Source organism: Caloenas nicobarica, chromosome 8 (assembly GCF_036013445.1).
Source record: "Caloenas nicobarica isolate bCalNic1 chromosome 8, bCalNic1.hap1, whole genome shotgun sequence".
In the NCBI taxonomy this organism is placed as follows: Eukaryota; Metazoa; Chordata; class Aves; order Columbiformes; family Columbidae; genus Caloenas; species Caloenas nicobarica.
This window is the reverse complement of record NC_088252.1, coordinates 13032629-13060188: the sequence shown is the minus strand read 5'-3', so window position 1 is coordinate 13060188 and position 27560 is coordinate 13032629. Positions and strand designations below refer to the sequence as shown.

The 27560-nt window shown below is 37.4% G+C and overlaps 1 protein-coding gene across 1 annotated transcript; it reads right to left on the bottom strand.

Annotated features, from left to right (window-relative positions):
* Positions 1 to 551: 551 nt before the first annotated feature.
* On the bottom strand, positions 552 to 27347 carry FBXO36 (F-box protein 36). The gene is made up of 4 exons (XM_065640140.1): positions 27124 to 27347; positions 10638 to 10746; positions 6037 to 6209; positions 552 to 1683 (listed from the first exon to the last, which is right to left on the bottom strand). The coding sequence occupies exons 1-4, from the start codon at positions 27217 to 27219 to the stop codon at positions 1492 to 1494; spliced, it is 570 nt and encodes a 189-aa protein (XP_065496212.1). The 5' UTR covers positions 27220 to 27347; the 3' UTR covers positions 552 to 1491.
* Positions 27348 to 27560: the final 213 nt, after the last annotated feature.

The window sequence follows — 27560 nt, the reverse complement described above, 5'->3', positions numbered from 1 at the left end:
GAGAAGGGAAGGTGGGCTGACAAAATTGAGTTACATTAGGATTTTAAATACATATTCGCTCAGTCCATATAGGCTAGCATGGCTTCTGGTTTCCTAACCTGAAACTGCCTAAATCTGTCATGAGACCACCAGCTAAGAAAAAAGAGGGTCTGTTGTTTAGTAGCCCTGCTCACATACTTTAGTTCTTAAAATCATATCTTTAAAGAAAATTACATTTTATAGGTTTTTTATTACACAGAACAGAAATTCTATGAATATAGTATTTTGTGCACATAATGAAATTTGTATGTCATTGTCCTAAAAGGAAATAGTCACAAAGAGAAAAGAACATACTTAAGTTTTTTTTCTGGGTATCTACAATCGCCAAATGCTTCAAGAACATTAGTGTATAGTTGTAGAACAAAGTATTCTTGATCTAAATTAGCAAATATATTTTATGAATTAAAATACTGCTTTATAAAGAAACAGAATAAGAACTCTGTATGCATGGTTTTAATCAATTTATAAAATTCAAGTTTAACACTTAACACGTTAAAAAATTGTAAACCTACTACACTCTTCAAATATGACACTATTATATCCAAATATTGCAATCACTGTTTTTAATACTCAAGCCTTAAGTCTGGTCAATGGAAATGATATATTAATTAACTGGTACTTTCAGAGTAATAATATTTGGCCTCTGAATTACTGAAGTTGATTGTTGGAGCAAGTCAGTCATGTGAGTAAGAACGGCCTTAATCTTAACACTCTTAAGTAATATAGCAAATGTCTCCTGTCAAATATGCAACTCGAACAGTGGAAGTCAATTAGTTTCAAAAGTTCCTGCATCAGCAACATCAAAGAAAAATGTTGCCTGTATACCATTCTGCTGGAGTGTCTCAAATATGATGCTGATGGATTGTCCAAGATGAGGACAATAATTTGATCCACAATCTCAGTCACCAAAGAAGTTTCTTCTTGGTGACAAAATTATTATTTGCGTGAAGTTTAGATAATTAATTTAAAAAATATTTAAACACACATCAAACTCTGGAACCAGCTACGTGTGACTTGCCTATAAACACTGCAAATTCACCATGGTGGATAGTAAAAACCTCAGCAGTCATTAGCAATTTTTGTAGTAAGAAGTGATATACAGTTTTCTGTAAAGGTAATGATGACAATGCCATAGCATCTGGTGGAAGACATGAGGCATGTATAGCGTAGATACAAGGTAGAGAAGTCAGAATGAAGAAGTGCGAAGAAGGTACAACCTCTTCTATTGCTAGTAACTGTCACAATACTGACCATACTACAATTTCAGGATGCCCAACATATTAAACATTGTATTATTTACATGTTGCTCAGAGTAAGACAAGTTTTGTTTTTCCTCTTTCAATCCTTAAAATAATCTGCTTTCCCTAGTAAAGCAGAAAAGTCAGTATGTCTGACCTGATAAACAGCAAATCCACACCTTATAACAATTGTTTCAATTAAAAAAATGCATCTTTATTCAGTTAGATTTTTGTTCTGAGCATCTTGGTTTTGCCTCCTCCTTCGGAGCTGCACCTGTAGCTGAAGCTTGTTTGTGAAGAAGAATTGTTTCCAGCCTATTTCCTGCGCAAGTTCTTTCATTTCTGGTGTAATTGTGTCACACAAGTTCTTCACAATATTTTCCCATAGTGCATTACTGTTACATACCTAGTTGTAAGAGAAAGTAGAGGCATAAAAACATAATTTGTCTTATTAATTGCTGATTATTTTACTACACAAAACGTGTTTGGATAACACAGACACCTTGTATGAAGGTCACTTGCAGCACAAGCTGCCCACCTATCTGGAAAGACGCAATATTAGTTAAAACTCACAATGACATCAGGGGAAGTTTTGCCCAGTGTTGCTAATACAAGATACTGCATGTTCTTCTGTGAAAAATTTGAGAAGTTTCTTCTGGTATATCAAAGGCCTTTCTGCTGCACTAAAAGCAGCTGTAATGCCACATACTTTCCTGGCGTGTACTTCATTGTCCTGGATTCAGCTGGGAGAGTTAATTTTCTTCCTAGTAGCTGGTCCCATGCTGTATTTTGGATTTAGTATGAGAAGAATGTTGATAACGCAGGGGTGTTTTCGTTATTGCTGAGCAGTGCTTACACAGAGTCAAGGCCTTTTCCGCTTCTCACACCGCTCCACTGAGTGGGCTGGGGAGGGGACATGGCGGGGACACTGACCCAAGGGATATTCCATACCTTACGACATCATGCTCAGTATATAAGCTGGGAGAAAGTTGGCCGGGGGCTGCTGCTCGGAGACTGGCTGGGCAACGGTTAGCGGGTGGTAGGCAATTGCATGACTTGTTTTGTATATTCATTTCTGTCTTATTAAACTGTGTTTATCTCAATCCATGAGTTTTACCTTTTTCCAATTCTGTCCCCATCCCACTGCGGGGGGTTGCGTGAATGGCTGCGTGGTGTTCAGCTGCCTGCCGGGTTAAACCACAATGTTCATACAGCCTCACTAAAATCAATGAAGCTGTGCAAGATTATGCCAAAGAACTTGTTGGGACGTATCAATCGCATCACAAATTGGTTTTCAAGGTAAGGAAAAGCAGCAAATTGCCTTTGGACTTCTTACAAGAGAAATGCAATTTTAGGAGCCTTTTAGAAGCACTGTAGCGATTAAGCCTGTTTCTCCGGAGCTGCTTCCTTCATTCAGAATGACCCCATAAACAGAATCAGGTGGAAATATTGCATTATAAACAGGAAGAAAAAAATGATGTAATTTGTTAGATGACAGAACCGTCACAAAAAAAAAAGAATTAGGAAGATACTCTGACTATATTATCTGCCCATTTTAAGTTATACCAGAGCATAGTAACATTGATTCTTCTCCCAAATGTTCCACTTTTCTAAATGTGTAACTGCAGAGACCTTAGTGGAGTTGCACTAGATCACTGCCAATGTGAGTAGCTGGAATGTCTGTCACAAGTAGTAACAGAAATAGAAAAGCAAAAGTTCTGGTATAACTTCTGTTACATGCTGCTGATGTAGCTGGACACCTTGAACTATTTAATTCGTGGACTACAGCAAAGCTGTATCAGAGTATGTGTGATCCTGTTTCTGTTGTATGGAATTGTGAGAGTGATAACACTGCAGGCACACACACCATGCTATCAGATTTTAGCAAAGGAGAAGCAAGGATTATTGGGGGGAAATCGCTGCAGAAGTCCTGATATGAAAATACATGCAGTTTTAAAGTTTTCTTTAAATTTCTGCTTGGTCGCTAACCATTCTGTTGTTCCTATTAAAAATGGACACAAGTTAAAAATAGAGACTGATTTTTAGTATAATATAATTGTATTTCCAAATACAGTGTTCTATTAAAAAATACAGTAAGAAGAAAAGATAATCACTGCCATTATTGTGGTCTTCTTTCCGTGCCGATGGCTTCTGAACTACGTAATAACAGTGAGATCTTCCCCGCTCTAAAAGAGAACAACCCTGTGCCGGGGCAGCGCAGGGAGCTCGTCCTGGCCCTTGGGCTGGGAACCGGGCTCCCTCTGCCGGGAGCAGCTCCCGGGAGCGCACAGAAGCGGGATTTTCCTTTCTGTAGTTTAATTTTGCCTGTCCAAAGACCTCATACAAAATAAACTAAATGAATCCTATCCTGCGCCTGCGCTGGGAGACATCACAATACCAAAGTTTGCTGAAAAAGTCTTTGGAAGACCCACAGAATGCTCCAGCAGTGGTGTCCATGTTAGGACTTCTGTACCTCGTTCCTTTTGAGATGGAGCTTCTTTTATAATACTTAAAAATAGTACTTAGTGAAAATCTAAAATACTTTGAAAAGCATATTGAAAGTGTCTGAATAATCTGGAGAGTAAGATTTATACTCAGAACCACACACAAATGCTGTGCATTGGGTAACAAATTAAGATACCTTCTAGTTCAGCCTATGAGGCTGCATTGCACAGGATGGATGTACAGAGCCCTTCACAGTCCAATTTTCAGTCCTGAGTGCACAGACTGTTCTATTTTTCCCTATTTTAAAATATGAATATGCTGTTTTATAATTCCACATAGAGCAGCATTCCAGTCTACACATAAATTAGTCTGGAAATGAAAATTCACAGTATTGGGGCAAAATCCTTAAAAATACTGCTGAAATCAGAGAAAGAGGGCATGGCATTACTAGTTCTAATAGGTTATTTAATTGTGCCAATATCTTTAGTATTACGAAAGTTATTTTTCTAGGATTTCCTTAAATTCCAGAATATCCAAGGCTTTGTGTTAAACTAATGAAAACTTTACTGCCCTCCACAGTTCGTCTTACTCCACTCACGCTCCGCAAATGACGGATCGATTCCAAATATACTAATAAATAATTTGCTGACCTCCCTTCCAGCCATTCTCTTCCTCTCCTTTAGTCGTTTTTAATTCTCTTATCCTCTGCTGATTGTTTCCCAGTTGCAGTAGCAACTGTTTCATCTTCAAACTGAAATAAAGCCCAGAACTCAGCAAGCTTATCTACTTCCACCTGCCCTTCATCTCTAAATTCATGACATTCTCTATTTTCTTACCTCACCATTTTCTCCTGTGCTTTCTTTACGCTGTCTCCTATTTCTTGTGCTCACCTGAACTCATTCTCGCTAAAGCATGTGTAATGTCTTTGTAGCAACATCATAGGAACAGCAGTACAGCCATGTCCTCTTGAACTGTCAGCAGTCTTACACAGAACTTCTCTTGAAATTTTGGGCTACATGACCTCAAAATAATATAAACCCTGTGAGTAATCTGATACAATTTAGAGATGTACTCTGTACCAGATGCATGTCCTGTTTTCCAAACTAAAAGGTTAATCTGTCTCTCTGAAGTCTTTCAGAGAGTATCTAGCTGTCACATCAGACTCAAGATGACTAAACTTGTTTTTATCTTCCTCCTAATGTCTCACCATTACTTATGTTTTCAGTAACCATATAACCCATAACTTGTCAGGCTTCATTCTAGGCTCCTATGGCATCCCTGGGGATAAAAATCAAGTTATTTTTCTCTTTAATATGCTCTTCTTCCTATTTTTCATAAGCTAGAACCCTTTCCCCTCACCTGAATTGCTGCAGCAGCCTTTTCTCAGGCTCTGACTGGGACAGAAAATGCAATTTTGAGGTGTTCAGACCTGCAAAAATAAGCTTCCTACATCACAGCTCTGAACATATTATCTTTCCATCCCTCCAATTACCTGACCCCGCACAGACCAGACAGTTGGAATAGATGACATCTCAGAAGCTGTTCCAACACAGCCTAAGATATCCTATGACTTTTCTTTTTCCGCACCAACAGATTTGCCCTCCTTCTCCTGGGACTTCAGGCACAGAGGGGTTACCCTTAGCTCCAATCAGCCAATAGTGGCAACTTCTGTTACTCTGTAAAGTTTCAATCCAGTACATTTACGCTATTTTCCATACTTCCCTGACCATTGGAAAGAGCTTCCTAGCAAGCAAGCATAATGCCATCTCTTTCTCCTGTGTTTCTTGCAGTTCCTTGCTGCAAGGTCTACAAAAATCTTGGAAAAAAAAAAAACCTGTTTCCTTGTGGTCCTGTCTTTTGTCAAACACTTAAAATGTAGGCTCCCCAGCAATGGCAATGATTTCTTGTTTGTTAATGAGTCTAGCATAAGGAGATCCTGGTCTGTGGTTGAAGTTTCTAGACATTACAATAATACAAATCATAATGCATAGCATGCATTTTACATTTCAAATACTTAATCCTGGAAGTAGCGCATAACACCCAACCATGGCTTACAATGGAATTATCTGGATCATTGTGTTTATTACATGTGGCAAAAGTCTGCAGGATAAGCACAGTCTCTCTAGCAGCCTAAGGTCTAGTTTTTATTGCACCCATTCAGTTGTTTGTATACAGATGATTAATTTATTGTCTCAAACTTTAAGAAAAGCAGACTGAGGATTATATTAAATGTGAGATGAATCAAAACCAACACACTGCACAGCAAAGCTAACAATTTCAAAATAATTTATATATACATATACACATATTTTACCATTTTAAGTTTGCGTGAAACTTGAGAAAGCCTGGCAATATCTTCAAGGTCCAGAAAGGAAATGATGTACACGAGCAAAGCAACAGGAAGCCGTTCCAGGAGGTCATATTTACCTTGGCACAGATTGAAAACATGTTCCAGAATGTTGGCACCAAACACTATAGCAATCTGAACTGTGATTTAAAAAAAATAAAAACAAACAAACAAAAAATAATAATTAAAAAAAAAAAATCACAAACTTAAGCGACAACAGATTTGTACAAGCCTGAAATTTCTTCCCAATAAACCCACATTATTCAGATACACCTTAAAAAAAAAATCAGAAAAGTCAGCTCATTTTTAAAATGTTTTCTAGAGAAAAGAATGTATCTTACATTGAATATTAGTAATTTACAGTATTTCAATTAATCTTAAGAGCTGCTAGTGACATCCAGGAAAACTAAGCAGTAAAGCAAGGCTCTAATTAAAACACCTGTACGTTGTCCAGCATACAGCACACTCTTGTCTCAGCTGAGGAACATTAACAACAGCAGCAAAGCTAAACTGAAACTTGTCCAGACCCATTTTGTCCACTTTTCCATAAACATGTATATTTACTTACATAAAGACTGTGCTGTTTACTCAGGAGGAGGTTAGTAAAATAACTGAAAAAAAGTACTTTAGTTGTATGCTTTGGGGGAAATGATGGCTCTGACGTGAAAAGTCCCTGCAGTTCTGCTTCTTATCTCATGTAGGTACAGTTAAACCACTAAAACGACACTGACGACAGTTATCTTCTACACTGACATGACTTTTTGACTCATTCACTCTGTGATCCAGTACAACACCAGCTTCTTTTTCTGTAGATCTGCTGCTTAGTGAGCTACTCCCCATCCTGCATTTATGCAGTTGATTATTTCTGTTTCAGTGTCCAACTTGGAACTTGGCCTTTTGAATTCAACACTGTTTCTTCAGATCATTTATCTATTTTATCAAATTGCTTTAATAAAAATACTAGCTCATTATAAAATATGATCCTGAATTTGATTTGTTACACTTCTAATAAATGATCGGTGGTAAATTTTGGAGCTGCATGTTGTTTCCTAAGATCTGATGACACGAATGCAGTCATCGTGATTTGTAAAGAATGTGGTGGGCTTTGTTTGTTTGTTTGTTTTGTGTTTTGCTTTCCTCCTCCTTCTCTCCTTTTCATACAGGGATGCAGGGGTCAAAATTTAAGTTTAAAGCAAAATTAACGTTTTTTGTATTATGAAATTATTCTAATACACCCAAAGCTGGTTTTGTTGTTTTGGGGATTTGTCTCTTTTTTTTTTTTTTAACCAACTAGGTTCTATCTTCTCACGTAGGTGAAAGTCATAAAAGGAGAGAGAAACAGAGTCATAGAAGTTGAAACTATACTGATTATAGGCAGCAAGTGCACCTAATTTTGATGCAGCAGTTTTTCTTTGAAAATATTTTGCTAAGATTACCTACAAAACTGAAGCTTACGTGAATACATTTAAAAGAGCTTTCCAAATTACAACATTTCACTGTTAAGATGTTAAGACTTTTTTCTTCTCTTTTTGTTCCAAATATTCTTAACGATGTAGAAGGAAGCTACCGCCTTATCTTCCTTCATGTCTTTGGGTAGATGGCCCAATACTGTTCAAGCTCTCTTTTCTGTTGCTGTATCGTACTGTAAACACGAACAGTTCACTATTGGTTCTCATTTGCTTTTTTGCTTTCCAAGCATCTCTGTTCTATATTGTTGGTAATTTTCCTCAAATTCCTTATGCAAGTACAAAAATGATATACACAGTCAACTAAAAATTGTCTGGCTGATCTAATTCAAGCCGATATATAAGAATGATCCAAATCTTTGCATACTAGGAATGACACTGATAAAGTTTTAGTGTGCATCTATTTCATGTTGAATGATTAAGCAGGCTACCACACGAGTATTTGCTGCTCATTGAGTTTTTCCTGAAAATTATTTATTTCTAGAAATAATAATGTGACCTATTTTGGCTGTTTTATACTATATTTAGCTGTATTCATCTTGCTTTACAAACGTATCTGCAGCTAATGATGAATTAACTGTGAAAGTATACTGCACTTCAGGGTTTGTTGGTTTTGGTGTTGTTTGTTTTGTTTTGGTTTGGTTTTTTTTAAATCGGTAAGGATAACTTAAGTATTATTCCAATATATGTATTTGTGGAAAGCTACAGAAAAAAAAATAATCTATGAATACTTAGGAGAACACAGCAGCAAAGCTCCTCTTAACAGGAAGTGAGAAGGAGGTGCAAAACCATCTGATTATGTGGAACAACAAGAGCTACGAACAGACATAATATCAATATAACAGTACAACTTCTCACAAATAATAATTTATATTCATAATACTTCTATTTATATTAACATTTTTCTGAAAACAAAATATTTGTATTTTATATTAAAATTATACTAAAAATAAGAGGGAAAACCCCATGTATGATTTTAAAGACAATTTTAGAAGGAGGAAGAAGTGACTAAACGTTAGGAAAGAATGGCAACTGTGGCTTTCAATTCTTCCTATGGGATATGAAACCTCCTAACCACCAATAACAAGAAAAAGCAGGCAGATCTTATTTGTAACCTATTGAAAACACATAGGATATCAATAAAAAAATGCATGTTAATAATAATTTAACTATTTGAATCATTGTACCCAGGCAATGTAAAGCAGAGGTTTTATTGTGACATTATATTAATATCAAATCCCATAGGAAAATCTTACAGTGTAAGCAACGAGTAAAAAAAACACAAGCTAAAATCTTCGCCAATATACATTCACATATCAAGTCTACTTTTATGAGATAAATTTTAAAAATATTAAATTTTGAAAATAAACCCACTAAAACCTATTGCTAAAATTCAGCTATAAAGTCTTCTTGCAAAAAGCAGAGAAGACTACTTTGAAAGCTCAATTTTATAAAAACTGATAATCAAGTCAAATTAAAACATGGGGCAACTCTTTGCCTCAGCTAGTGGGATGATTATAAACACCTACTGCAAAAAAAGCATTGCATATTTAAAGACTCCCTGGGCCAAATTCAACAGGCCATCCATTTTCTATCGGTTCATGATGCATTAATTCCTCTCCTAGCAAAAACAAGTGGTAATAACTGGAGTTAAAGATTTGTTTTGTTATGGACTGTGAGTGCTGATGGAAACTTTTTCCATGGTTTGTGCATCTACCCAGTCACTTGAGCTCAGAATGTGCAGACTCCCCATCAACAGAGCATGGACAGCAGGCGCGTGCAGCCTCCCTAACCTTTACTGCTCACTTGAAATGGGCCAGCTGCAGAAGTTAGAACGGGCATCAGAAACACAAACGTAAACACAGAAATGCAGACCACATTAATTTACCAGGGCTAAAAATCTCTTGATTGTGCTGTAGGAAGTGTTGAATTTTAATAAGCAAAGCATAGGAAATGTGTTGGTCTTATTTCAGAACCTAAATGAAGATACACTCCTGTTTACTCTTGAAAACAGGTATATTCTCTTGCAGAAAGTTTCACCCTCTCCCCTACCACCTGAGATTCATATACTTCTCAGGAAAGCGGACCTCCTCTGCCTACATGTAAATAAGATGATGTCTACCAAAGTTGTTGAAAAGGAAAATGGTACTTCATTTGGAAATGACATCTTTCAAGTTCATAATAAAAACAGGATACATACGAAGTCACATCTGTAACTAAACATATGTCTGTACATAATCAGAATACAAGAACAGCTTATTAAAAGCAACAAACAAACAAACCAAAACAAAGAGAAACCACAAACCCTCACCAATGCAAGGTGTTTGAGTGCTATCTGGTCTCTTGGGCTACAAAGCCTCAGATCTCAATCCAGTCCCTGCAGGCCCGGTGATGAAGCTCTCCATTTTCAAGCTAGGTCATAGCTCAGACCTCAGCTGTTCACTGCAGTTGCTGAATTAAAGTCTTTGGCTTAGTATTTTCAGGAGACCATTTCCTCTGTGAGCCATGACCAACTGTATCTTGTGACGTGACATCTCTTAAAACTAATGCATTACCGACAACCAAGATTAAAAAAAGATGTAGAGCAATCACTACGTGGGATACGTAGTCCCACAGCACCCTGGGAAAAGCATACTTATTTCAGATGCTCTCAGTGGCCAGTCTATCAGGAGTAGGTTGGAAAACAGCTCTATAAATCTGCATTTTGAGGTTTATTTAGTGGTGTCCCCACTGACTTGGTTTTTCGGGCTGTATGCTCCTAATGTCATGTTGAATTTGTATACTCCCAAGTACCTGTTGCACTTGGTGTTACTCATGTCAAATCAGATTAAGAATCCGGATGGTTCATGACATAGCCACAAAAACAAATGTGCTGGCACAGAGTATTGTAAGGACTGAGTTATTAGCAATAAAAATTTTGTTCTCTGGACTATTTTTGTGGCTAATACCTCTCTCATTGTCTTATAATGAAACTACCAATTCATGCAAAAAAGCCTGTTAGCCAAAGCAATCACATCTTTCATGAAAGTTACTGTAGATAACTATTGCTAGATTATTCCATTATATGTCACAGCAAGTTTGTAATTATTATTGTCATCTTACTCTGAAGAGATGAATTTTGCAAAAAATCCTCATGGGATGCGTATGTTGCTCCAGGTCTTGATTCACGACTTTCATTCCTAAGTGAGATTTTCCACCACCTGAAAATTACCTACAATTGTGGAGGGGGGGGGCGGGGAAAGGGGGGAGAAAAAAAAAGGAAGACGACATGATTATCAAGTACCATGGGATAAATACATTGCTAAGATGCAGGACTCCAGTTGTGTAAATATTACTGCATTCTCAAAACAATGTTATCATAAGAGATCAGACCACAGTTACATTACCAGTGGCCCTACGACATGCTTCAAAGGACAATAAACATCCCAAAATGTACCTAGACAAGTGTGAAATGTTTTTACGTACCAAATAAAAATGTTCCCAACCCCTGCATGCAAATTGTTTGTAGAAATTAAAACACATTTAATGACATCTCGATTTGCAAACCTATAAACATTCTCTTTTTGTTTTTCATTGAGTTGCAGAAACACAATTCATCAGGTATTAAATGATGTGGTTAAGTAGAAATATCCATTCAAGTGCTTGGGCATTCAAAAGTGGCAGTATTAAAGTAAACTGTCACTCAAACATTTTCTTAAAATCAAAACTAATAGGACAGTTCAAAGCTCAGCACTTAGATTGTCCGAAAACTCCAGAAAAAACACTCCAGAAGTACACAATCAGCTCTCATTTTCATGGTCAGAAAAAGAAAAGAAAGCCTGCATTACAAGGCATGCAACTGAGACAAAAGATTAATATGAATAGTAAATCATGTAGCTATGAAATGATGGGGCGCAAGCAGCCCTGGCTATCAGTAATTTTCCCAGAGTTCTCTTAAAACTTTACATATTTGCTTGAACAGTGTGTCAGCTTTTAATATCGACTTTTGTTTTGCTGCTGTGACAAGAAAGGTGTAATCGTGTCCCTCCCTCACACAAGTTGTTAGCAAAAATTATGTTCCAAGCAAAAAGCAGAATTCAGTTGCTGTTGTAGGCAAGGTTTAAAAAGAAGGAATCTTACTAATATTAATCTAGTTTATTTCCTTCCATTTTACTGAGAAAAGCGAGGATTTTACGTCGTGTTATATATAGGTGGATTCCTGACACACTCAGCAATAAAACTGGCAACTGAGAATATTACTGAGGTGTACATTTCTAAACACACACATGCATATAAAAATACACTCCTTAGAGTCTTATTTTTTCTACTGGCACATAGAAAAGGAAAATTAAAAGCAAGCCTTGAGTTAACTGTCAATAAGCCCCAGAAGACTACTCATGTGTACTGACCAAAGAACACAGTTAAATTAACTGTTACGAATCTTAGATCTGACAACAGTGGTTTACATCGCTCAACATGAAATTTAACTTTAGATCTCTCTTGTATTTCAGTGTCAAAATGTGGATTTTAAAGTTGAGAAGCATTAAGTATCTGTAACTCCTAATGAGTTGCATTCATTCTCATCATTAATTTTCAAATTAAAGCTCAGATTCCAGACAATCTGCTAAGGCAGGCCCACACCAACCATTTCAGTATTCTTCAAGTCTTGCTTGTATTGTGTTGATAGCTCATATACAGTAACAGTAAATAAGTTTGAATGAAGGCTTACCATCTACATTTGAATGTCAAATACAGCCAGCTAAAATTTATTATTTTGATGTTTACTGTGGCTAATACATCATTATAGGGGTAATCAGAATTACTAAATCGTATTCTGATAGCATACATATAAAATAGCTTTGGTTAACGCCCAGACATACCTGCAATACTCTGTAAAATAACCCATATTATGTGAATAAAAGAAAAAACATCCTACTCAGTTGCATAGGTTTATTCTATTTTACAACACAGACAATCTTTATTCCTTTGCTGTGAAACAGTTGCCTCTCTGAAGGAAAAAAATCCCATTCATCCAATCTGTATTCTAGAATTTAATTTCTGAAAAACTAATTACACTACTGAAACATTTTCTATCAGCAGAGTTCTTTGTTGCTACAATAACACCACTTAATATACTAGTGGTAATATGAAGATTCAATGCAAAAGAGATTATAAACCACTCGTCATTCTGTTCCAGTCATGATCTTACTACCTGGGAAGGCTTTAGAACTATTATGTCTGTGGCTCACCGCGAGGATAACAGGACAGCAAATGCCATACTGTACTTCCAAAAGCTCTTTTTATCTCTAGCAGTGTAGGGAGAATCAGCGCAAAAGGCTACTTCCATTCTTATTTGTGGAAAACATGAGGTGAGAATAAGGTCAGAACAAAACTGATATGCAAATGGAGAAACAAGAGACTTCTTTCTACATGATCCTCAGCTTGCATACCCTTCGAAATGGTATGCAAGAATACAGTATACTATTGGGGAAAAAAACCCATCTTTGTTAAAGGAGAAAAGAAATCCACTTAATATGCTTTCTGTGGTTCTTTTCTCATGTTACTGTTGGAAGTGACATTTCTTAAAACAAAACAAACAACAAACCCAACATTTCTCAGCATGGAAATGCCAAGAGTAACTGAAAAAGAAAATAGCCATTTGCCCCTAAAAACAATTACCAAAAATGATTAACGATTACTATTGTTTTCAACTTCTGAACTTTAATACCTAACAACATTCTTCAGATTAATTTTCTGTATAATCTTATAGATCTAACTATATACAAATTTAGAAGTCTAATTATTAAGAAAAGCACAACTATGTTGCACAACAGATTCTAATATTTTCCTCTGTTCCAGGTGAATGGCCTAAACCCCCAGTCTTTCTTTTTGGCCTTGGATTAGTCACTGCAGTCCAAGCTCTCATTCCCCTGTGCAGTCAAGGAGCCGTTGTGTCTTCTACCAAAAAAAGCAGTTACAGTCTCAGTCTTAGAGACTTTACCTCTACTAAATCCCTTCTCCCAGGCTATTTTATCCCATATTCTATTACTTTTCCATAGATTTAAAAAAACCCCAACCCTCTGTTTTTTGCTGGGTTTTGTGGAGTGGAGGAGACCATAAAATATTATATTGCCTTATTCTTTGATTTCAAATGTATTTAAATGTTTCTGGCCCTCATTTTATCTCATTTTCTCTTGCAGAATATTGTTGCGGTTTTGCCACATTTTCAAATAAATCTATTATTTTTAAAGCATTCAATTTTCATGCACCTCAGTATAGAAATCACCCATTTCACCCTCACATAAATCTTTACAAAATAAAAGTGGAATAAATATCAGCATTATTGAATCATCTTCAAGGAGATAACTATAAGATAGACATTTCTAAAGTTATGATCTGTATACCTAAATACATTTCAGTTAATTGCTTGAAGCCAGTATCAGCTAACCTGTTACCTAAAATTATATAAACCTAAGCTGAATTTCCAAGCCATGAAGTCGTCAAACACCTTTATTAGATTATATAACCTTTTTTTTAAATTCTGAAATTAATTAGCACAGTAAAAACTACCATCTTACCTGCTTCCTTTATCTTTCCAGTCCCTGTTAGCATAGATGCAATTTTACTTTTGAAAAAGCACTCCTGTCATAGTTTTTTCTACTCTTATTCTAAAATAGCTGCATCTAATTGAGATGCTGATACTAAGGTTTTTCACACAGTTGCAGCTACATCCACACTATACCTTTGCATAAGTAATAAAGGAAAATTTGAATAGGACAATGGAAATCTTTATGCTTGGACAGAGCTATGTTCATTTTGCAACTGAATGAAGTTAGGCTTCTAGGTCACTTTAAAAAAAATGCAAAATAGGTACCTTGAAGATTTACTCACTTTTCACCAAGAAGAGGCGAATGTGTTATATCTAAACTATGGAACCAAGTAGCACCAACAATGCACAGCTATTTGCAAATGAACTAAAACAAAATGTTCAATAACTTTATGAAGAGCTATAGCAAGGCCAACCTTCTGCATTGACACTGACGCAGCTAAAGCAAATGCTGTTTTGATCCCTGTGGGATAAGCTGTTGAAGAACAGGAACACACATTGGCAATTGTTTCACGCAAGGCTACTAATGGCATATTGTGATTAACTTAAAAGCAAGAATGCAGATCTTGTGGAACTGAAGAATATGTTAAGTCTCCTATTTTCCTCCTGCCTCCAAAACCAGCTAGATTCTTGGCAATGAAAATATGTCCTTTGTTTAAAGAAATATTCCCACTGTGCCTTCATACAGCATAACAGGCAACATATAGGTATCTCATTAGATGTTGTGAAACAGTTAAGGTTGGTTTTGAGTTAAAATTATAACATTTATAATGAACTTAAAACTTAAGACCTACTTAAATTACTTTTAGAGTAGATCTCGAGGCAGTGAGGAATAGTTGTACAATGCTGTTAAGGTACAACACATATGAACTGCAGACTTGCATGTTTCTTTGGAAAGATCTAGAAAGTAATAATGCCTTTCTAGCCTTCACAGCTTGCAGAACATAACAAACCAACTGTACTGCTTCCACTGCAACTGTTTAACAAACATCTTGTGGTCTTAGTTGCATACTCCACAAATTATTTCATAACTACTACAATATATAGCACATTTCCTACAGTATTGGCGAAATACGGATTCAGGAAGGGTTGTGAGATTTGAAGTTTTTAATCATACAGAAAGATGGAAGCACAGAAGAAAACAGAGTTGACTTATGATTGCTTTGACTTTTTTTTTTTTAAACAAACTTTATTTTTCTGCTTGATTTTGAACATTTGCAATTAAAGCTTTTACTTTGCTATGACTGACCAAAGGAGATTACACTGAGAGTCTTGATTTGGTTAACATGCAAGAATGTGAACAGCTTTCACCAGCAAATGCAGCCTGGCAGAATGAACTACAGTGGTTTCGGGGTGTGCGTGTGAAATAATACTTATGTACTTCAAAATTGCTGGCAGGTTTTGACCTGCTCCACTGGATAAGAAGGTAAAACAGACTATCAACAGGTTGCAGTTAATGAAGCCTTCATTTATGTAGGGTTTCCAGAAGTCTTTGAAGGATAACTTTCTAGGAGTAAGAACAAAAAATGAACCATGAACAGTGCAAGAGTTCACCAAACTGAAATTAAACCAAACCCCTGCACTGATGCCATTCCACAGTTCAGGCACGTGCAATATGAAATAAAACAAGTACTAGTTGTTGCCTGTCTGTGAAATTGGATGATTTTTGCTCTTCTTCTGGCAAATTATTACCCTTTTTTCAAATTTGAAGTACAGCTTACAACACCCATACTTCATTTGACAATTGCTACAAAATTCTATATTTGCATTTGCTATCGTAGAGGAAGTAATACAAATTACTATTTTGTCTACACTGATAGGATCACATCTGTACAGTAGTTTCCTTCTCATGTGTGCTCATGAGAAAAAAAAAGTCTCTGGCATTTCTAAGACATAGTCAATTTTTCAATCTTTCTATGGGATGCCCAGTTCGGATATACCAACGAGTCTGAAGTGCAAAACCTAATGTGCTAAAGAAACTGTTTTATAAGAAAAAAAGAAGTTCTCTCAGACCATCAGGTCCATCGGGTTGAAATTTTGGACAACAGTGTGTACTCAAAAGTTTCTACAGATTCTTCTCATGATCACAATACTCATTATGCAAGCCTACGTACTCCCCTCACCTACATCTGCTTTGGAGAAAAAAAATACTATTAACAGCAAGAAAAAATAAAAAATTTTGTTAGCAACAAAAATAAAACAATGACTGCAGTAGAATACAACTGTAAAGACAATGGCATGTGGAAAGAAAGATAATTTCCTAGTGTTGATGCAAACTGTTTCATGAGCTGCTATTAACAAATATTTCAAGTGCATTGAGAAGAACAGAAAATAAAAGTCACAATTCCAAAATTTCATATGTAGCAACTATGAAGCTGTTCCTTTTACCCCCACTTCACTTGTACTCAGAAACATCAATCCACTTCAGCTAAGCTCTGCATGTGGGTGCGTGCATAGCTACCAAATGCTTCCAACTTAAGGTATCTAAAAAACAATTTAGGAAAACACAGGAGGAAGATGGAATAAAGTTATTGCCTTTTCCTTTGGGGGAATGCAGTAGTTATGTTTGAGCAAGAAATATGCTGCCTCACCATGGTCTCTTCCATTCCTCTCAGTTACATAATTGGTTTACTCCTATATTAGTATCTTTCCTCATTGGTTTTCCCAGAGCTTTCAAGGCGGGGGGGTAAAGAAGAAAGAAAATAAGACAAAACCCCCTAAAGATCTTTATCACAGATGCTTACAGCACAGGCGCTTTGGAGGCTAACTTCTACCTTTATATAGACTAGTGTACACAGATCAGAGAAAACAATACAACAGCAGAAGAGTGAGAGACAATGCAGAAGGGAGGCAGGTATGTGCTGAGGGGAAAGCAACACTATCAGAGGGAATAAAAAATTACTCTTGAGGATTAGAGTCTTCAATTATGAGCATGATACTTACCATTTATTAACGCGATTAAACAGGCAGACCTAGATAAAACTGCCACAATGAGATTACCCCGCTGTTTAACAGAACAAAGGATGCTAGATTGCTAAGTGCAAGACATAACATTCCTTTCTAGATGGATAAGACATTGACAGGTTTCATTTGAAACCATTTATTTTAAGTTTCATCCTCTTAGTTCGGTTTCAAGGTCTCCTTGTTACAATTTCAGGTCTCGTCTATGTGTTAATTTTTTTTTTCTTCTTCATTAGAGTAAAAAAACCCAATCAACAGAACAGCCAGACTCCCTGTTATGTGTGTAAAAAGTCCTAAAGTACAGCAATGTTACAATGGGAAGTCCTTTTCTAGGGAATCTGCATCTCCTTTAGTGGGGTACATGCAATCCTTTTTATTACAGATGAAGTCTTAGTGCAATCATCCCACTGCTTCCTTCTTGCGTAAGTATTATCATCATGATTTGTACACATCTGCAACCAGGCTAATCTAATATCTGCTGAAAAGTGTTTTGCTGTATTCTTACATGGTCGGCTCTACTTTTAGCACTGACATCTCTTATTCTAAATTTTGAGAAACACCTATTGTGCTGGCCCATAAAAATCTCATCACACTTTTTAAGAACAGACGAACACTCCCAATGTGTTTTTCGAAGTTCCCTTGCTGTCTATTTACAGCTTTAATTCCACCTGATCAAATGACAGGAACACTAAAGAATCCATAACATTGTGCAGGCATTCTGATATAGTTGATTCCTATCTATGTCTCCAGTTTTCAGAAAAAGCTGTGGTGACAAGTACACCCTTGTTATCTACCAGTACTACAGGTAGCATGCTCTCTTAAAAGTTGGTGTGGTTTTTTGTTGTTGTTGTTTGGTTGGTTTTTGTTTTGTTGTTATTGTTTCTGTTTGTTTGTTTTGTCTTGTGGTTTTTTTTCTCTCTGTGTCTTCAAACACCAGTTTTGTCTAGTCCAAAATTTAATAACTTATTTTACATGAAACTTAACACTTGTTACCTGTAAGTTTCAGTCTCATTGTAAACTGCATAGGAGGGAACAACCACGCAATTCAGCTGTAGCACCAACTTAGCAAATGCTGAAACCTATCCTTTCATTATCGTCATGATAATTTATGTGCACGTATATTAAAAACATACATCGCATTTTCTGTCACAAGTATCTGTTTGCTCTTTTGATGCTTTCCAGTTCCACAGCCTCTCTTGCCTGCAATCCCCATCTGTTGTCATTCCTTCCACTCTATTGTTCACTATCATCCTACTATGTTATTTAGGACTAGCTTCATACACTCTCCTAGGTTTCTGCTTGTACAATGTCATTTTGCCTTTTCGACAAGTGATTTTGATCATTTTGTTGTACACCAGCATTCTTTCTTCTAGTTACTACCCTCCTACATATAATTTGTCTAATTCAGGCTTTATCCAACAAATGACATTGACACTGGTTGCACCCAGTGTACAGTTTGAATCTAATTTAGTGAAGTCCACCCAGAAGCTGCAGCCACTTTTACTTTGGTTTAATTTAGGCTTATTTCAGTTTAACACAAATTGATTTAGTTTATACCAAATCAAAATCTACAGTAAACATCCACAGAGCAGTTTAGGCCAGCTTTTGTAAGTTTGCTTAAACACAAATTTTAAATTATGCTGGTGCATCTTTTGATAAGACCTTTCATAGCCTAGCACACCTTGAGATAAAAATACTGATCCTCTTCTTTCCTTCTTCCTTCCCTTGAACACATTACTGAGCACATTTAATTAATTTTTTGATAAATGAACAAAGTAAAAATATATGGTACTGCTAGTCAAGTACACATATCTGATGGCTCTTCACGATGAATGCTGCCATGTATGTGGAAAATGAAATAAGGAAAATTGCTCTTGGTTAATAAAGGAAACAGAAAAGAAGAAATAATTATTTTCATAACTTGAAGAAGGAAAACAGGAAATAAGACAACGGAGAGGAACACAAACTTACCCTTGGTAACACAAAAGTAGAATTACTCCTGAGTTTTCCCAAGACAGAGAGCAACAGGGATAAGAGATGTACTACCTAAAGTAAGGCAAGTGAAGAATATAACTAAATCTTTCTCTGGAAGAACAAGCTCTGAAAATAATGAACACATAAACAACAGACACTCAAGTACAGTATGAAACATTCACTTAATTAGGCGGAAGATAGTGGTGATTGCTTACCTTGAGAAACTATTACAGCTTCATGACCTGAAAATCAGTCTTGGCAGGTACAACTAGATCGAGCATGATACCTTTGAAGAAAGCCACAAATATTAAAGCCATGCATAAAACTTAAAATAAAATGGGAGCTTAAACATTGCAATTCAGTGTGATACTGCTGTCTGTATACCAAAGACTAGTTACAAGTGGACAAAAACCAGTCTAGCCAAAAGAAAAAAATCATCTTTGCGCTACCAGTGATACAGAAAAACAGATTAATAGCAAGTAACACAGAATTAACTAAAATTACTTCATTATCTTTAAAATACCTTAATTGAAATTGATATGAGAATATCCCAAAGCATCTTCAAATAACAGCTCAACCACTATTGAAAAAGGAATTTTATAACCTCAGATGGCAGTGCTGAAAAATCGTAGGCTCACAAACAACCAAACTTCACAAGTAATAACCATTTAAGGACTCAATATCGGTTATACCTCTAATTTCAAATTTATAAATGAATGTTTCACAAGGTTAAGCATTTAATAATGTTTGTGGGAGAAAACAAACAAAAACAAAACAACCTCCCAAAATGAGAGAATTGAGTCTTTTGGAAAGGAAAAAAACCACCACTTATATTTCTGTACATAATGACTACTGCAGAGAAACCTTGATCTACCAAGAGGAAAAGCCCTGAAATGCCAACATTGCTACTTCAGCACATCACAAACTGCATTTCAGTCCCAATTTTCCTGTGTCATTTGGATTCTTGTGCTGGATTACATCTTCAGTATTTCAACATGACCAAAGAATTCCCAAATCTTCTCCAAAACTTTATGGATAAGATCTAGCAACTGCATACATTCAGTGGTGGCAGTTATGGAAGAAGTGAGATATACTATCAGGCATCCAAACTCTAACACAACATCACAACATTGCTAAACAAACATATTTTAGCTTTGGAGAGAAACAGCCTACAGCAATATCCATGTTTTTCCAATACAGCATTATTTCCCCAGGGAAACAGTTTCCATTTTCCAAGCAGCTCTACTGTTTACTTGGATATCTGAATTGGAGACAGCGAAGGAGATTTCCCTATATTTTGGACTTAGCAAACATTTTCCTGACAATAACTGCTTAATACGGTGTGATACCATGACCATGACAGTGTTCAATTATTTTGGAAATGCACTTTTTCAGCATAACAGAGCATTTCCTGAGCTGGAACGAAATGGCTTCCTTCTCCTGAAGTCATCAAACTATGCTTGAAATGATCCTAATTTAAGACAACAAGAAGTTGCTAGTTCTATGCAATTAAATTTCTGTGCTCTTTTTACTTGTTAAGAACTCAAATTCTCTGTTTGAAATGTCAAATAAAAGACTCAAATAGAATTGGTCCAGCTAGGCAATAACTGGTATGGCATCCTTCAGGTTTCAAATGCAAATAAAATAGTATGACTTTGAAAAAGGTTAATCTCCCTCAGATCTTTACTTAAAATCAGACTTATCTTGCAAAAAAGTGTTTCTTGTAACATGAAATTCATTTCAGCTTAATTACTGTAATAACACCTGTTAGGTTTATTTCCCCAATCCATCTGGCTTAAGCACTTCAAATGGCATCTTCTGTCAATCAAATAGGTTAAATATCAAATGTCATCATTAGGACATAAAAAGAAGCCCAAGATACAAAGGCAACACTTAGTTACTTTCATAGTACTATTTTTCAAAATGGAGGAACTATCCTTGCAGGTTTCAATGGAGCCTGAAGGTACCCACGACTGAAAACCAACCAGCCCACAACCACTAGAACAATTACTTATTAATGTATCCTAAAACTGATTAAAAAAATATTCTAAGATTTTTTTCTTAATTTAGGGTTTATAGAGATCTGATATGTGATCGGGTTGTTTATTGAAAAGGGATTTAAAAAAAAGTAATTTAATGTATAAGTGCTGTAGGTTCAGAATTTTTACTTACAACTAAAAAAGCCAGGAAAAAAAAATCTATTTTTGAAATGAAAACAACTATAGGATCTTTAAAAAAAAAAATCGTAGTTCTCAGTATCCAAAACAATACGCTGTGCTCAGAATATATTGATTTAATCAGAAAGATGTAGAAGTGAACACTAAACAATAGGAGCAATGATGGGTAAAGAACAAGAACTGTTTGCCTAGTTACTTGTATTATTTGCTTACCTAGATGTCCCGTATATATTTGTTAGAGAACCTAGTTGCTGGTCTCTGACCAAACATACAATTCTGAAGCCACATATTTGATAAAATTCAGTTATCCTGTTATATGAGCAGAATATTGCACAGAATGGAATATTGCACAGAACGACGTTAATTTTGTGTACATATGACCCTGCCTTTTATGAGTAAGTAGCTAAACATTTTACTAACATGACAAAATCCTCTGATTAGTGCAGCATTCATTAAATAGTGACAGATGCTAGTATTAATTACATGTTGAGTGGATCATTTTCCCGTTACATTTCTTTTGTTACCAGCCTCATCTTTCTAGTTATCAGCCAGTCCTACAAGCAGATTAATGACCAGACTCTTTTTTTTGTTGGGGGGAGGGCATGTGTATGTATTCCTTGTTTGACCAAAATGAGTGATGGACCTTTTCCACACTACTGCACCACTTGGATTCCTCTCTTGCACTTTTCAAAACCTGTACTTATCATCTGTTAGACAGCTTATAAGAAATTTTATTTTGAAAGGTTATTTGCATGGCTATCTCAAGTCATCTGATGCTTAACGTTGGAAGCCATATGATCTATTGTTTGCTTTGTACAAACAGATCATGTCTACTGTTGTTTGTGAAAAACCTTGCCAAATTATAACTGGCATTATTAATTTGGCATTTCAAGAGTGACTGAAAAACATGTACAGTGAAAGGTGGATGTGGAAAGGCATATGTTAAACAAGGTGGCATCCTTGATGTCAGTCTTGAGATAAAAAAATATTCCCATTTGATGTAATATTATATGCACTCACACAAAACCACAACTATCCACTGTTCCCGTGATTTCTAGCAGGATTCCTAGCACACATTTGATAGCCAAGCATGTTTTTCTATTTAGCATGTTTATCCTGAAATCTATACCAGCTTCTCTCTCATAACAACTCAAAGCACTCCTGGAGGGGGGGGAAAAAAACAAAGTACAAATGGCAAAGTCATTCATTTAGAAATAATTTCTGCCATAAACCAGAAGGTTATAAATTGAAAGTTGACAGAGGAGAAAGACATTGGAATAATAACTGATCAAAGGACAAGAGTCACTAATGTGATTTTGGTAAAGTTAAATACAATCCTAAAATTTAAATCACACAGAATTTTCCAGAAGACACAGGGAAGTAACAATGGCTGTGCACATGGCACTTGTAAGACTTAAGAACAAAAGTTCTAATGGGGAGAAATGCAGCAAAAAGATACTAAAGTGACAAGGAAGTCTGTTTCACAAATGGAGACTGAAAAAACCAAAACAAACCCTATCAAGATGGCGTCATATATATGATATTTTATATGTATACATACACACATATATGCACATGTATATAACACTGTTACCTACACAGAAGAGCAGTATTCAAGCTAAAAGATATTCACATGTAAAATAAGCTGTAAATTATTCTGTATAACTGCATTTCTAACCATCAGAAAAGTGATGATATGGAGCAGTTCTGTGTGAAGTAGCAAGGAAATAAAATCCTCACTATGTTTGAAGCACATCAAGTCCCATTTATGCTCTGAGGATCCATTACGTGGCTGGAGGAAACAGCAGGGACTGGGACTTGATGACCTGAAGTCATCTCTTTCAGTCGTATTTCTGCAGTGGGACTGGTATATGCCCACACAGGGGCATTTACATTTGTAAATTTACGATTGCAGCCTTAAAACAGATACTTGAAAAAATAAATCTTTTCACCAGTGGTTCAAAAGATCTCTCCTTCTACACAATCCAACTGGTTGAACTGTATTCCGTGAGTACTCACTTATGCATCTGTACCTCTATACAGTCTACTTTTAGAAGAGTTATTTGTGATGTGTTACAAGGCTCTCCCCGTCTCATTACGGTTCCTCCTTGGAGTAGCTTATGCAGAAACTAGTTGGGAATCTTCCCTTCCTAACTTCTCAATGCAAATGCATACTTGCTGCCCAGCAGTCAATACCTTTGTTTATGAAGTCCTGATTAATGGCTCTGATTTTGAAATGTAATTGTAATTGAATTTGTATCTGGGTTGGAAGCTGTCTCCTACTGCAAAATGAAAAGTTACCGTCAGGGTCTCCTCATCACATTTCAGACACAAATACACCCATACAGACAAGTGGATGCATTTCTAGCCTTTTTTTCTTTTTCCAACTATGGTTGCATTATTGGTTAGAAGAGTTCAAAGCAGCCTCCGCATTTTTCTAGTTCCAATACCATTTGCCCATAGCAGGCCTTGCTTTCCTTTTTCCAGGTGTCCTAGTTTCTCTGGATTTGAGTTAAACACAAACATGCATATTGAAGTACAGCTTGCTATTATTACAATTGACAATATTGAAAGTAATAAATAAATGTTTTCTCATTTATTTTTGCAGTAATAAAATAATTCACATGCTTACAGCTGAGGATGTGTGCTCCTGTGCTATCACACCCTAAGTACTCTTTTTGTCTGTCTTGTTCTTTTTAATGCCTATTAACTTTGCTCTCAGAGATGTCCTTTCTTTTAATTTACAGCAATTACAGTTCATTTAGTTTTAGTTCTACAGTACACAATAGTTTGGGCCTACTGTCCTGATCTTGAGGCAGGAGCAGACTTCAAAAATGCCTTCTGGAGAGCATCCTTGACATATCAGGTTGTATGATGGAAGAAAGATGTCAGTTCCCTAGAATGAGGGGAAAAAGCTAAACAAAAGCCACAGACATTTCACATGACTTGTCTGAACACAAAGCCTGCTGCCATGGGCTTGCTTTTCCCCCCAGATACGGCCTCGCTTTTCCCCCCAGATATGGCCTCCTTGTCCAGCTAAATTTTTTTGCCCTAACACATTCCTAAGATTATCTGAACTTGTACAGTACTTCTGGTTCTGTAGCAGTTTGACTTGATAGTCAGCTGATACCTGAAAATTCTGGCCATGACCACAGGTACACACGCTCTGGAGCTGTACAAGACATGCTGGGCAAATTAATAACATAATCCTGAAGGAGTTGAATTTACTGCACAGGCAAAGCCCAAGTAAACCATTCAAAGTAGGACAACACAGAAATATGGGAGCCTTCATCCAAATCCACCATGCAGCCACTAACTCCCTTTTTGTTTTTAAAGAAAAACAATGGACTGATTTGAAACCACTGACTTCAAAGAATGGGACTATTCAAAGTAGCAAATTTCAGCATTCATGTAACTGCAAGGTTGGAGGTTTAGACTGTAAGATCTTTCAGGAAATTACTAAAATTTATTAGGAGACTGCAAAATAGCATACTGGGAACGTGAACCAACAACAAGGCCTCCTGGATGCTAACACAGTATGGCTGAATATGTTTTACATGATATTATACATAACCTGGCACATCAGTGATGCCTATACCTTCGATTACTATTTTTGACACAGATCTCTTCTCAGGAGACTCCATAGCCTGCAGAAAGGCCAACTAGCATCTAGAAGTTTTACGTGTACAGCAGTTAAAACTGCAGAGATTACTTGTGTGAAGTCAGCTGTTTTCAGCAAGTGACTGAATTGGGAAGTTTTGCTGGAATCAGATACATCAGCTTCAGAGGATACAGTGGTATATTCAAATACGTATGTTCACTGTATCATACTCAAATGATCTTACTGGCATAAAATCATAACAAAGTTCTTAGAATAATACAAACTGGTTCTTTTTCAATGACACTAACTTCCTAGTAATACTTTTGTACAATAAACATTTACATAATGTATAACTTGCTTCCACTGACAGTTACAAAGCTTTTTGCACAGTTTATGTTCACTGACTTTGGTTTATTTTAAGAATATATTTAGGCAGCTGAAAACAAAACCAAAAATGCATATCTGAAGTGTTTGACAGGAAACTGATATGAGAAGCAAAATACTGAAAATAACAATACGGATCATCTTATTTTTATTATCCGAGTACAAAAATGAATGCTAAACCCCCCGTAACACTCAATTACATATTCCATGAACAAGCACAGCACTGATATGATTCCCGTGAGGTCAATGGGACCAAGCCCATCACAAGACTTCAGCTACAGGAACGCAAGTATTTCCCAGCTATCGTGCTGCACCGTAATTGCTCTCAGTTTTGGTGGAACTCAAAGCTCCCTAAGGTTGCCATGTCAGTTTTATCTCTATATTTTTTGAAGAGAAAAAAACCAAAAGCCCATCTGAAACTGCTAAACACACTAGTGATTTAAAAGGAAAATCTTGGCATCAGAGAGACCAAAAGAAGGAGCATATAAAATACAGAACACAGATCATTTGGAATTGTAGCTGAACCTTAGTTTGTCACCTCCCCTTCCCCCTAATTTCTCAGTTGCATACCTGATAATTCCGTCATCTCTGAAATAAATTATGATCACTATTGTGGTTTACTTTGGGAAAACAAACCAAAAACTTCCTCCTAATTTCCAAATATATTGGGTTTTGTTCCAGTGAGACATTTTAAAAACTTTCTCAGAAAAATTTTTGAAACTTCACAACTTCTAAATCAGTCCATCCAGCCTGAGACAAGCACCTATGTTCACCTCTTATACATACACAGTCAACTCAGTCAAAACCAGGCCAAACTGAAACAAAAATTATAGAAGATTTACATTTTTATTTCATAACCATACAAACTTATGATCAGATTTTTTAAATCTCATTCGTTTACTGTCAAATATTCTTCATCAATGATTACTATTGGATTATTCTAAAAAATGTTATTTTAGCACATTTTGTAGCATATTTCAAAAAAAGTTTTAAAAAAATCTTTTGTGATTTTTAGCATTGCTTGTTTCCCTGACTGAAAAACCAGTTATGTACGCGGCCATAAGGCAGGACACCTAAACATCTTCAGGTACCATATGGAAAACATACACAGCCTTCCCATTCCCAGATGGGCAGTTTAATTTTATTTTCCTGGAACGAGGTTTTAAACTATTGTTCCCCCTCCCTTAAGCCTAGTTAATTTGAGAATGCAGCTAAATTTGATTTTCCTTAGAAGCACTGTGAGGTTATTTAAGGATTTATTTATTTACTTTAAATGTTAGCTTTGCATTTATTTGTAAGGCAGTTCTGAGAGTAGACTAAAGCAGATTTAAAGTTACAAAAAATCACAGATGTGTATATACTTTTTTTCCCAAGGCTACTGACTCACTGTTTTGAAGGATCTTTTTTTCCCCTCCCTTCCTCTGGCCCTCACCCACAGCCCCTTCCCACAGGCTGGGGATGCTCTGCGCAGAAGGAATCTCCCACAGACGGAGGCTCCTCGTCCGGACACACTTCCACCTACACTAGGAAAAAACCCCTTTTTGGTGGTAAACCCTTACCTGCTCCCCAGCTGCTTACCGACGGCCATCCCGAGGCTGCAGTGAGGCGCTCCCAGCCCTCAGGAGGCCAATCCAGCAGCGCTTACTGGCAGGACGTCCCGCGTCACAACCTGGCGGCGTTAACAGGCTACCCCCGGCCTTCCCCGCCAACCCTCCGTCCCTCACCAGCCCGTCCCCAAGGACGGGCCCTCACCAAAGCCGCCGGCTGCCTCAGGAGCCGGGGGCGCGCAGGCCCAGCTGCCTTCCTTCCCGGGCGGAGGCCGAAGCGGCAATCGTGAGGGGAAGGGAAGGGAAGGGAACGGCGGGGCAGACGCCGCTCCCCGCCCGCGGGCGGCCCAGCACCCACCTGGCGCCGGGTGACGAGCAGCTGGCAGAAGTCCTTGCTGGGGGCCGGGGCCTGCCCGCGCGTCTCGAACAGCACCTCCTGCAGCAGCGACGCCATTTTGGGACGCTGGAAGGCGGTGTCTATGGCAACCAGGAAGAGGCGGACATCACGCGGGGTCACCGGGAGCCCAGCCCCCTCTTAAAGGAGCAGGCCCGGTAGTAACGCGGTGGCCGGGCAGGGTCTTGCCCCCGCTGCCGGCAGAGCCCCGCTCCCCGCCGGCTCCGCCCCTCTCCCGCGCCCCCCGCCCGCACCCGAGGGGAGGCACTCGCGCGGACCCAGGGGTGACGACCCCGGCGGAGGGATACTGAGCACCGAACGCCGAGCCCGCGGAGCGCAGGGAGCGGGGCGCGTACACGGCCGCCGCGGGGGCTGCGTGGGGGGCGGCAGCCGGGCCAGGG